At 31.8% G+C, this 13,213-nt stretch overlaps 1 protein-coding gene across 3 annotated transcripts in view; it reads right to left on the bottom strand.

The window, feature by feature from the left end:
* LOC139522884 (ribosome biogenesis protein bop1-like) overlaps window positions 1–13,213 on the bottom strand; it is a 19,350-nt gene continuing 6,137 nt past the window's right edge. For 2 of the 3 annotated variants that reach the window (XM_071316511.1, XM_071316512.1), the window contains exons 7-20: window positions 12,858–12,971; window positions 12,291–12,401; window positions 11,031–11,192; window positions 10,425–10,505; window positions 9,546–9,615; window positions 8,476–8,608; window positions 8,015–8,115; window positions 7,494–7,576; window positions 6,142–6,252; window positions 5,034–5,108; window positions 4,565–4,667; window positions 3,819–3,903; window positions 1,620–1,727; window positions 1–171 (exon numbers count right to left, since the gene is read on the bottom strand). In XM_071316511.1, the coding sequence (XP_071172612.1) occupies window positions 18–171; window positions 1,620–1,727; window positions 3,819–3,903; window positions 4,565–4,667; window positions 5,034–5,108; window positions 6,142–6,252; window positions 7,494–7,576; window positions 8,015–8,115; window positions 8,476–8,608; window positions 9,546–9,615; window positions 10,425–10,505; window positions 11,031–11,192; window positions 12,291–12,401; window positions 12,858–12,971 (1,491 nt within the window). In that variant the 3' untranslated portion in view covers window positions 1–17. Of the gene's footprint in view, window positions 172–1,619; window positions 1,728–2,631; window positions 2,736–3,818; window positions 3,904–4,564; window positions 4,668–5,033; window positions 5,109–6,141; window positions 6,253–7,493; window positions 7,577–8,014; window positions 8,116–8,475; window positions 8,609–9,545; window positions 9,616–10,424; window positions 10,506–11,030; window positions 11,193–12,290; window positions 12,402–12,857; window positions 12,972–13,213 lie in introns of those variants that run through there. The other variant, XM_071316513.1, reaches the window with a different exon arrangement.

Consider the following 13,213-nt stretch of genomic DNA (forward strand, 5'->3'; position numbering starts at 1 on the left):
TGTTCATGTTATTTTTATTATGTAAACAATCTAATAGTTCCATCTGCTCCACTGGAGAACACCCAAGGTTGTGTAGGATGGAACTCACAGTCTATTACACCGAGATCTTTTGTTATTTTATGTCCATGTAAAACTTTCACTGGTACTATCAAAGGATTCTGTAGTAAATCACTGAAATAAAGAAACAATATTTAAGAATCAACTCTTTTGTAAACTGCTCTTGTAGAGAAAATTTTCTGTACTTCCTTGCAGATTTAAAATTATTGATTGATGTTTTTGTATTTTAGATGTTTTCTGTCACATGGCAGTTATCAAATACTTCATTTCTATATATGTTGACGTTTGTTTGTTTTTGTTGCAGTTCTGTGTTCCTGTTGTTCCTTTGTTTCCTCTTATAATTGATGTGTTTCCCATGGTTTTAATTTGTAACCTGTATTTGTTTTCTCTCAATCAATTTATGACTTTTGAACATCAGTTTACTACTGTTGCCTTTATTTTTATCACTATTGGCTATTTTGGGGCTGCCAACTGCTGAAGGACACCAAAGTGTTCTCAGAGAGAACCATGAAATTATGATTGTAGTTAAACTAACCTGTCATAAGTGGGGTGTTTTAAACTGAGATGTGGGTTATACATCAATGAGACATCCCAAAAACACAAATAAGCACAATACATCATGAGGCAAAAGGGTACCAGGATTATAATTTAGTATGTCAGACGTGCAATTTGTCTACATAAGGCACCTCAGTGATGCTGATATCAAAATAGTTTATAAAGCCAAAAAAGAACAAAGTTTAAAAGCAATGAGGATCCAAAATTCCAAAAAAGTTGTGCCAAATACAGCAAAGGTAATCTTTGCCTGGGATAAGAAAATCCTTTGTTTTTTGAAAAATTTATTATAAGTTTTGTAAACAGGAAATTTTTAAAAATGACCACATAATTGATATTCATATCAACACAGAAGTGCTGCAACTGGGCTGGCGATACCCTCAGGGACCAAATGTCCACCAGCAGTGGCAACAACCCAGTAATGTGAAAAGTTATCAAAGGTACCAGGATTATAAACTGTAATAAAATACATAATTTTTGGCAATAAAACATTTTGCCTTGTGATGAATGCAGGATTTAATGAAATACATTTTTTTTCAAGCTGTCAATATATAAGACAATAATATAATTGGAAAAGGAATATATTATCAGTTAACATATGGCAATTGCCGTTTGATTAAAAACCTAATTTTACCCCCTTAATTAAAGATTAACTACAATTTTTGGAATTATATACATAACATAATGCTATACAATTACTGACGGTATTTTGATGATGTAAATATGAGGTTTAAGTGACTTTTGGAAAACAGAAACTCACAGAGGCCATTAATCATAACAATTAGTACGAAAATATCTTAAAATAGTCTCAACAACCCCACCAAAGAGCAGATAACAGCCCAATGCCACCAATGAGTCTTGAACACAACGAGAAAATCCCAAGCCTGGAGGCAGGCTTCAGCTGGCCCCTAAAGAATAATGTACACTAAAAAACCTTCATTGTTTTTCTTCTTTGAGTAATGTTTGTTGGTCTTTTAGATAGCTTTACAACTTAATTATTATATACTTACTTATATACCATTCCATGACAGACAATAACTGTTCCATCATCTGATGCTGAGGCAAATAAGGGGTATCTCTTGTGGAAACTCACTTGTCTTATTGCCTTCTTATGATGCCTAAATAACAAATGTTTCTATTACTTGTAAGACAAAAGATAATATCATTGGTTAATATCTATGTCTTATTGCCTTCTTATGATGCCTAAATAACAAATGTTTGTATTACTTGTAAGACAAAAAATGATGTCATTGGTTAATATATATAAACCTTGTAAGATTTAGCTTATGTACAGACTTCAAACAGACAAATGTATGAACAATATGTTTATGACAAACTCTTGTTTGTGATTTGTTTTAAAGGCTTTGATTTATACAAATCAACTCCAGGTGTGAAATTCATCTTTACAATTGTAATAGAGGTCAAGGATTCCGAAATTATATTTTTTGTTCATATTTTGTCTCAAACATCTTGTTATTTTTTATGTATGTACATTTTCTGTTTGTAAATGAATAGAAATGCCTAAGCATTCCAAGTGTCGGGAACTGTATTGAATGTATAATAGATCAAAAATTTGTTCACACAGTAACTCAAAATGTCAAGGCATATTTAAAATGTACAATTTTTCCTTAATAGATAATTCATTTCTTTCTAAGCAGAACATATACATTTATTTCAGTTATGATAGTGTGATATATAAGTTGGAATAAAAGCAGTAAAATATCTGCCTGACTATCTTTTAAATGGTTAAGAATAGCACAATGAACTTCATTGTGTTCTGAATGTTTCCTATCTAAGATATTTGTTGCAATGAGATTGCTTCAACATTTTAATGGATTATGAACTTAACATCACCTGTAACTTACCTGAGAGTCTGGTAAGGTTTGGTTGACAGATCTAAGTCAAACCAGGTCAGTTTACAATCATAACTTCCTATCACAAGATTGTCACCTGTAACTTAACTGAGAGTCTGGTAAGGTTTGGTTGACAGATCTAAGTCAAACCATGTCAGTTTACAATCATAACTTCACCTGTAACTTACCTGAGTGTCTGGTAAGGTTTGGTTGACAGATCTAAGTCAAACCAGGTCAATTTACAATCATAACTTCCTATCACAAGATTGTCACCTGTAACTTACCTGAGAGTCTGGTAGGGTTTGGTTGAAAGATCTAAGTCAAACCAGGTCAGTTTACAATCATAACTTCCTATCACAAGATTGTCACCTGTAACTTACCTGAGAGTCTGGTAGGGTTTGGTTGAAAGATCTAAGTCAAACCAGGTCAGTTTACAATCATAACTTCCTATCACAAGATTGTCACCTGTAACTTACCTGAGAGTCTGGTAAGGTTTAGTTGAAAGATCTAAGTCAAACCAGGTCAGTTTACAATCATAACTTCCTATCACAAGATTGTCACCTGTAACTTACCTGAGAGTCTGGTAAGGTTTGGTTGACAGATCTAAGTCAAACCAGGTCAATTTACAATCATAACTTCCTATCACAAGATTTTCACCTGTAACTTACCTGAGAGTCTGGTAGGGTTTTGTTGACAGATCTAAGTCAAACCAGGTCAATTTACAATCATAACTTCCTATCAAAAGATTGTAACCTGTAACTTACCTGAGAGTCTGGTAAGGTTTGGTTGACAGATCTAAGTCAAACCAGGTCAGTTTACAATCATAACTTCCTATCACAAGATTGTCACCTGTAACTTACCTGAGAGTCTGGTAAGGTTTGGTTGACAGATCTAAGTCAAACCAGGTCAGTTTACAATCATAACTTCAGCTGTAACTTACCTGAAAGTCTGGTAAGGTTTGGTTGACAGATCTAAGTCAAACCAAGTCAGTTTACGATCATAACTTCCTATCACAAGATTGTCACCTGTAACTTACCTGAGAGTCTGGTAAGGTTTGGTTGACAGATCTAAGTCAAACCAGATCAGTTTACAATCATAACTTTACCTGTAACTTACCTGAGAGTCTGGTAGGGTTTGGTTGACAGATCTAAGTCAAACCAGGTCAGTTTACAATCATAACTTCACCTGTAACTTACCTGAGAGTCTGGTAAGGTTTGGTTGACAGATCTAAGTCAAACCAGGTCAGTTTACAATCATAACCTCACCTGTAACTTACCTGAGAGTCTGGTAGGATTTGGTTGACAGATCTAAGTCAAACCAGGTCAGTTTACAATCATAACTTCGACTGTAACTTACCTGAGAGTCTGGTAAGGTTTGGTTGACAGATCTAAGTCAAACCAGGTCAGTTTACAATCATAACTTCCTATCACAAGATTGTCACCTGAAAATATCATAATATATTTTATCATGAGGGTTGCTGTCTGTGGTTTTACTGTAACTTGATGGCAAATCAAGTAACCTCAGATAATACATGTAATAAGTCTTACATGAAGGTACAGTAAAACACCAAAAGTAAAAACTTTACATTTCCTTTTTTTGTATTTTTTTCACCGATGTTCATGGATATTTATTTAATTTATTAAATTGGCACAATATTAGACAGTTACACATCTTTGGCTTACACATTTTGAACTTGAGAGTGACAGACGATAAATCGAGAAAAGCATGGTTTTTTTTCTCAATTATGAATGCATTGGTCTCAAGTTCAGACATGATTCTTTTACAATGATTGCAAAAATGTGTTTTTCCTTCATTGAGATGCATTGCTGCTGTCTTTCCTGATGTAACAAGCGCTATGCAATATCAGAGGATGGCAAGAAACTTTAACCAATGACGAACATGATAAACGAAACAAGACATTATGCGGTATGAGCTTTGCTCATTGTTGAAGGCCATGCGGTGACCTATAATTGTTAATTTCTGTGTCATTTTGGTCTCCTGTGGAGAGTTGACTCATTGGCAATCATACCACATCTTCTTTTTTATATTGATTATAAAAACAATCCGCTAGTTAAGGAAGGTATAAATACAGAATGACTTACCCCCAGAGTGTATAGACATACTAGAAACCCATCTACAACTGGTCATCAGCTTCTTTGTTAATTCTTGTTTCAATAAGTTGTACACTCGAATATATCTTTGAGTCTGAAAATATTATTACATGTATAACTTATAATATACTTATCAAGGAAAAGATCTAAGTGCTATTAATAATACATGGTGATGGATATCACTTCTCAAAGTATAATGCACTTAGATTCTCAATTACAATTGTCTAGGTGGTGGGTACTGAAATAAAATGTCTTTCATTTTTTCTGGAATAGCCCTGATTAATAATTTGTTAAAACTGGATGGTTCAATTAATATTTTATCAACAGCTTTTTTTAAAATGGTTACTGTTGAAATTGATATTTGACAGGCTTACAGCTGAGTGATAAGTTTATAACCAATCCAAAATATAATGTAGGCTCAAAATTTGTTTATAATCACAGAAAAATAGCTGATACTTACAGCTACAAATAAGAATGGTCTGATTGGATGAAAATATACACACTGTACCAATCCTTTAGGCTTAGAAAATGGATTCTGAAAAGAAAAGAATGTAACATCAATACTGGCTTTACATGCTGTATGTAAACCTTACTGAAGAATGTAACATCAATACTGCTTTACATGCTGTATGAAAACCTTACTGAAGAATGTAACATCAATACTGCTTTACATGCTGTATGAAAACCTTACTGAAGAATGTAACATCAATACTGCTTTACATGCTGTATGAAAACCTTACTGAAGAATGTAACATCAATACTGCTTTACATGCTGTATGAAAACCTTACTGAAGAATGTAACATCAATACTGCTTTACATGCTGTATGAAAACCTTACTGAAGAATGTAACATCAATACTGCTTTACATGCTGTATGAAAACCTTACTGAAGAATGTAACATCAATACTGCTTTACATGCTGTATGAAAACCTTACTGAAGAATGTAACATCAATACTACTTTACATGCTGTATGAAAACCTTACTGAAGAATGTAACATCAATACTGGCTTTACATGCTGTATGAAAACCTTACTGAAGAATGTAACATCAATACTGGCTTTACATGCTGTATGAAAACCTTACTGAAGAATGTAACATCAATACTGCTTTACATGCTGTATGAAAACTAACAGTTTACAAAGGATTGTATTTTAGAAAGTAAATGGTTGATACCATAAGTCCAACAACAAGAATTGTGGATTGTTAGGGTATCCTCTTTAAAATCTAGTCATTCAACATAAAGTATTACACAATCAATTGAAGGAACACTCATTTCCTTTGAACAAATATAATTTCACTTCCCAATTCAAAATCCCCTAGACTGACTTTGACAATTTATTTCAGCAATATGTTGTATAACAGTGGACTACTTTTTCTATCTGAGTTTTTTCCCCAAAAAAATCTAAATCAGACTTTCTTTTCTGGCTTTCAGGGTTTATCAGATAAAGATTTTTCCATTAGAAAACATACTGCAATGAAGTTAATGAACTTTCACATTTCTTCATTTAATGCACAATGACAATAATTTTCCTCTCTCTTAAGAATTTAAATGACTAAATAAATTACCTGTGACCTTTGTTTTGAGAGTTGATGAATCAGCACTGCCTTAGAATCCCCTTTAGGCATCACACTGGCAAAGTAATCTCCCTTACCATGCCATGATACATGGGTTATTTCCTGAAAATACATTTTTGTCATATAACAAATTCACAATATGAAACTACTGTAGAAAGGCTTGTATAGTTCGCACTGGTACATAGTCCGCATCCCCTTCACCCCACGAAATTTCAGGTAAAAAAACTTTTAGCAACTGTCAGAACAGGTCTAATGAAACTGGTAATTTATAATCGTGTGCAGTCATTTGCGGTATTTTCTTGGAAAAACCTGTTTTCCATCATCAAACAGACGCTGAAACTGCTTGTAAATGATTCTAGAATGCTTCATGATTGTTAAAATAAGTTTAATTCACTTAAAAAACAATTTAAAAACTTGAGTATGTTTAAACAGGAAGTTTAAAAAGCAAGCGTAAAAGAAGAAATTCAGCGGTGAGAGTCAAATTCCATACATAACAGATATCACTATAATAAGACATTGAAAGTAAATCAAAAGATGGCGGAATGTAAACAAACCACCTCGCCCGTGAAATCGAAATTTTTCTCTTATTTCATGCTTATTGTACTCTATAGTCCGCACCCTGTCTGGAAGGTCCAATTTTGGAGAATAAAACCGTGGACTATACAAGCCTTTCTACGGTAATGTACAGGCTGTTCAAGTGATTTTGTATCTCCAGTATTCATTAATATAAGTGACTTTTATATTTCAGTTCATTTATTTTATATTGTTCTGTAATTACAGAAGAAGTCCAATATCTAATATATTTAAGGACCATATTCTGAATATGCACTCTCTTTGATATTTTACTAGAGAATACTTTTCTGACCTAAATGCCAGTAAGATTTCTTACTGTTCAAAGCTGTGTTTGTTTCCAAGTTTATGTCTATGTTAACTACTTTAGTGAAACATGATTATTTTTTAGAAACTTATGTAAACAGGAAGAAAAGGGGAGTCTATCAGTTTTTTTTCCCAGCAGTGACAAATGATTACGGGAAAATAAATTTAAATGATATGTTTTAGTTCTCAATGTTCAGGTGCATCAACAAAATATTTAAATCTGATTACAGTTAACTCAGAAACTTTTGCCTGTAATTAAAATTGTAAAAGTTAGACTAGGAACAAGTATTCACGATTAATTATTGTGATTTCAGGAAATGCTCAAAACAAATAACGCTATTTAATATAAAATGAGGTTTTTATTGTTTTTGGAACCTATCCCATGACAATTTTCATATTAACTAAAACATCCCAAATTTACTGAATTTACAGTATCAATGGTTGTGAATCTCCACCATAACCTTTACCTTTGGATGTGACAAAATAAATCTGTAACCCTCATCATATTCATCATCCTCACAAACTGTCCAACTCAGTGGTGGGGATTTACCTGTAACAAGAAAGTATGTGATGGAAATATTCTCGGCACAACATATATAACACTGAGTAGCTCCATAATATCTGGATACTTATTGGAATGTTTAAACTCTGATATAGTGGAAAGAATTAGTGGTGTAATTATTGACATATTAAATTCCATGTGATATATTTTCCTTTGTACATTGACCTTCTTAATCTATATTGCCTGTCATTGACCTACTTTATCTATATTGCCTGTCAGGCCACACTACTTTATCTTATTGAATGACCTGATTTTTTCCTCAGAAAACCTGCTTAAAAATGTATTTTTTAGCATGGCATCTTAGATTTCATATTGCTACAAGCCTGATCGAATACTGTTAAGTCTTATTACTGTGTAATCATGACCATTGCAGTAGCTTTATTTCTTCATGACTTATAAATAACTTAAGTTGCTCTGGGATAATACCTGCTGGTTCTGAAGTTTCTTTATTCTGTATCATACTATCTGTATTACTGATAAGAACTTTGTCTCCAAGTCCAGGGTTTAATACCAGTAAACTTTGATCCCTGTAATAATAAAATATATTTTTCTGAAATCAAGACAGTAATTACAAAATACAAAAGCATAGAGATGATCCTACGTTTAAATGCACTGGACTGGCATCTCATTATTACAGGGAGTCATTCTAATGCAACATTTTTTTTAATAATATGTAAAGGAAACAATTTAAATATGTGTTCTGTAAAGTGGATCATTCGTATATAATGTTCCTGTTAAATTTGTTTTAAAAATAGAAAATTTTCACATCTTCATACATGTATCTAACATCTTTGTGTGTTCATACTGTAATGCTAAACTATGACAACATATGCATTTTTTTATAATAAGAAATGATGTTGATAACATATTACTGAATACAAACTTACACAGCTACAAGACATAGACAGATGGCAGGGTTAGGGTTCCAGGCAATACATCTAGGGGTACCGGACACCTTTAATGTTTTCATACATCTCCCTGTTAATACCTCCCAAAACTTCACTGTTTCATCATCACAGCCTGAAAAATATTCAAAACAAATTAATAGTGATCACTAAGGTAGTTTTAATACAATAGAACCTTCATAGCACCTGTTCTTAACTTGAAAGCTATAATTTAACTTAGTTGGTACCTGCATTGCTTAAACAACTTTTAACCCAGTATGTTGTATGACTAAGATGTAGATTTTCAGTTTAATATATTGAAATTGTAACTATATACTAATTGATATTTCATATACAAATGTTTAGTTTCACTGCATTTTATAAATTTTTGTACGTCAAATCTACTAAGAAGTTAGTGTGAACAGTCATTATTGCAAATGCTTAACCTATATATGTCTATTATAAGTTATATGTTTCGCTACTGACCCCCTACGGATCCATAGAGGGTCAGTAGTTAACCGTATAACGAATTTATCGCACACTGAACTTTTTCTGCTGCGTTATGTTGAAATATAAACAATGAAACACAACAACATTAATAGATGACGTCACCATTAACGCGTCATGAACCCCTATGAAATTTACTAATCCCCTACGGTCTCATAGGGGGTCACCACGTGACGTCTTTAAACCAATCACAACATGATAATTTACCCGCCATGCGATAAAGCTAGATGCCTTCCATTTGTTGGATTACTTCTCCTTTGACATTTCCTTATTTTCAGTATTTTTGAATAAAATATGTGGATCCCAGGTAAAAAGCTTATCCATCCTAACTTTTCAGAGTACATTGATAATGAAGTAAAATATGAGACTGCAAATTAAAAAAAAATTTGTGTGCATTAATAACTGTGATTGTTGAACAAATGAACGTACAACAAAAATGCATACACATTATGTTTTCAAAATTTAAAATGGGACTTTTTATTTTTGAAAAACCTATCATGTCACAAATTTGGCAGTAAAACAACATTGCAACTGTTCAGAATTTCCCGTAATAATGTTTATCTTACCTGAGGCTAACCATTGTCCTGTTGGGTCAGCAGATATACATCTAACAATATCTGTATGGCCTTTATAAATCTGAAAAAATATAATTTTGAATAAATGTGGTCAAATAATACTATTAGAACTGGGTCTTAGTATTTACTGTCAGTAACATTATCTTCAGTTATCCAGACCATAACTGACCATGTGGTTTACTAATAAATAAAAAAAATGTCAAAAAAACATATTAAAATAACACTGGCTTTATATTTGACTGCCATTTTGATTAAGGTCAACATACCTGAAGCACAAGTAACTTTTAACTTTCAAAATTCAAAGTCAATATAAATAATCTATTGCCACTTTTCAGGCTAATAATAAATTCCAATGCTTGTGATACCAACCAATTTTAGACTTGATATTTGGTGGTAATAAGTGTTGTGTATAAGTGTTCAAACATCTACTTGAGAAAAACAAAAGTTAAGATTGTAAAAAGAGCAAATTAAGTAATTTTTCCATTTATAAAAGGCCACAACTCAAGAACGGTGCAAGTGACACCACCCAAATTCTAAATCTAAAAGTGTCTGATAGTTATCAGCATTGTGTAGATTTTTCATATCATTTGGCTAATTAAAATTAGAGAACAGAATCATATCTTGAAAGGATACTAAATATGATTTTCTGCTTCGGCATAAAGGTAAGTTTTTAAATTTAAATGAAGATATAGAATCAGTGATTCAAATATAATATTTTTCAAATGAATTAAATTGGATTGGACAGCTGGCTAGGCTAATATTGATTCATTAATACCGATTTTATGTATATTGATCACTGATAACTGAACCTAGCCATCATTGATAGAAGAGTGTTATAGATTCCAAGGGAGAGAACTCTTGATGACTTACAATAGCTTGCTGTGTAGGAAATGGTTGTAGATCTTTAGGTTTTGGCAGCTTGGGTATTAAATCTTCTGGATTAATGTTCATCTGTAAATAAAAATTATTCATGCCTTTCACTGTTGTATCATCAAAACAATAAAAGAGAGTTTACTGAATAATTATTTTTTGCATTTGCAAATATGATCAATGACATATGCTTATATGATGTGCTACTTAACAGTTAGGATTCCTCGTACTTTGTAGAAGTTTCATGTTAATTATGTTTTAAAGTAAGAGAATAATTCTAAGGTATAGTTGTCAGAGATTTCAATGAGTTTTGAGAAAGAAATTACCAAATTTGTTTGTTTAAATTGTACAGTACTCTCCATTAGAAAAAATTCCAACCCCAATGAAACTTATATTTCTTTTGAAAATAACAGTTTAACAAGAAGGTATCACATTTAAATATTATTTCACTGATCAACAAAATAATTTAGTTGTTTTAAAAAAAAGGAAATATTTTGTGGTATTGAAATCAATAACAGATTTATTGCTATTAACATAAAACATTAATCAACAGATTACTCCTTTGAATTATTCGATATTTATGTTTAGACTAAATACATTTCTTACTCTTGTTTGCTGTTGCCTTGGACATAAATATAAATCTAAACATCTTTCAAATCTTTCCTTAACAAAACTTGAGTATGCTGGTACTAGTCTTAAGCTGTCATATTTCTTTGGAATAAAATTCATTCTTCTTTCTTCTGGTTCTTGTGATAGCCATTGTTCTTCCTATTAAAAAAAAAGTTTTATAACATTTGGTTGAGGCCAAATAAAGTTAGAGAACAGAAACCAATTTTGGGACAGACGTACAAACAGACAGACAAGGGTGAAACTTAATGCCCCCTCAGTTACGGCGGGGACATACTAAAACATGTGCAGTCTCTTGTAGTAAATACATAGTTTTGGACAAACTTATCTTCAAAATATTATTATTACTGTACTGCTGTACGTGTAAAGAAGTCAGAAATAGGATCAAATAATTTTATTATATAATTACAAAGTCAAGAGTGTGTCTAAAGTTCAAATGTTTCGAATGTTCACAAAATAATACATGTACTAGGTTGAGCAGTTGACAATGCACAATGCAATTAAAGTCGGCAGAACACATGTACGATAAATGTCTGCACCTTGTAAAATATTGTTACCGTTCTCTATCTTGAGTTTTTTGTTGTAATGATTTGTTACCATTTTCTATCTTTAGTTTTTTGTTGTAATGATTTGTTACCATTCTCAATCTTCAGCTTTTTGTTGTAATGATTTGTTACCATTTTCTATCTTTAGTTTTTTGTTGTAATGATTTGTTACCATTCTCAATCTTTAGTTTTTTGTTGTAATGATTTGTTACCATTTTCTATCTTTAGTTTTTTGTTGTAATGATTTGTTACCATTTTCTATCTTTAGTTTTTTGTTGTAATGATTTGTTACCATTTTCTATCTTTAGTTTTTTGTTGTAATGATTTGTTACCATTTTCTATCTTTAGTTTTTTGTTGTAATGATTTGTTACCATTTTCTATCTTTAGTTTTTTGTTGTAATGATTTGTTACCATTCTCTATCTTTAGTTTTTTATTGTAATGATTTGTTACCATTTTCTATCTTTAGTTTTTTGTTGTAATGATTTGTTACCATTCTCTATCTTTAGTTTTTTGTTGTAATGATTTGTTACCATTCTCAATCTTTAGTTTTTTGTTGTAATGATTTGTTACCATTCTCAACCTTAGTTTTTTGTTGTAATGATTTGTTACCATTCTCTATCGTTAGTTTTTTGTTGTAATGATTTGTTACCATTCTTTTGTCTTAAATTGACACTTAAGATGATTATACTGACCTCCTCCTTGGTAAATAAGTATTCTGGAGGTGGATTATAAGATTCCACATGACCTGGAAGTGTAGCTTTAGGTGCTGGAATATTCGCTCGATATCTCCTTGTGGCCTCATTCTAAAAATATAATGTAAATATGCTAATTAAAATTTATGAATATTTAACAAAAGTGTAATTAATCCAAACATGACAAATTCATCATGTCTGAGGTAACATCAATTCTTCCCTCCCCCAATGATCAATCAATAATATGGGAATTACATAAACATTGATGTGATGGTTTGCCTAACACATATCAATGGCCCATCATAAATACTTCTTCCTGGGTTTTACTATGTTTAAAACATAAATCATGAAAATGTGTAAAAAATCAGGATACAAAAAATTTACTTGAAAAAGCAATCTTAAATAATAAGCTGTGATATCAAAATATTTAACACCCATGCCTCACTTTAACATTCTTCCCAAGGTGAGCCCAAAACGTTTGGAAATTTTCTATTTTCTTTTTAATACTTTCTTGAAAACTGCCTCAATACATGATGAAGTAAGAACTAAAGAGGAGATAACTCCTACCTCCTCATCATCTTTCCACAACATATGGTATTTGGGCTCATCGTCTTCTTTTTCTTTTTTCTCTGTGCTTCTTTTCATCCATCCCATCTTTATTGCATGTACCATCTGACCAACCTACAAATATACATACATCTTATTAAGTCTAACCATTATTTTAATTGAAGGTACAACTGTATTAGCATGGCATCCTGAACAATACAATAAACCACTGTTATCCATGTTCTGACGGCCTTGTAATACAGTTTCTAAAAATAGAGCCACTACATGATATATCGTTGTACATTAATTAATTTTTAAAATGGCAAGGTAAGATATTAATCTAAATCTGACTGATATTATCGTCTGTGGATTCTAAT

The sequence above is a fragment of the Mytilus edulis genome, chromosome 5, assembly GCF_963676685.1.
Source record: "Mytilus edulis chromosome 5, xbMytEdul2.2, whole genome shotgun sequence".
Classification (NCBI taxonomy): domain Eukaryota; kingdom Metazoa; phylum Mollusca; class Bivalvia; order Mytilida; family Mytilidae; genus Mytilus; species Mytilus edulis.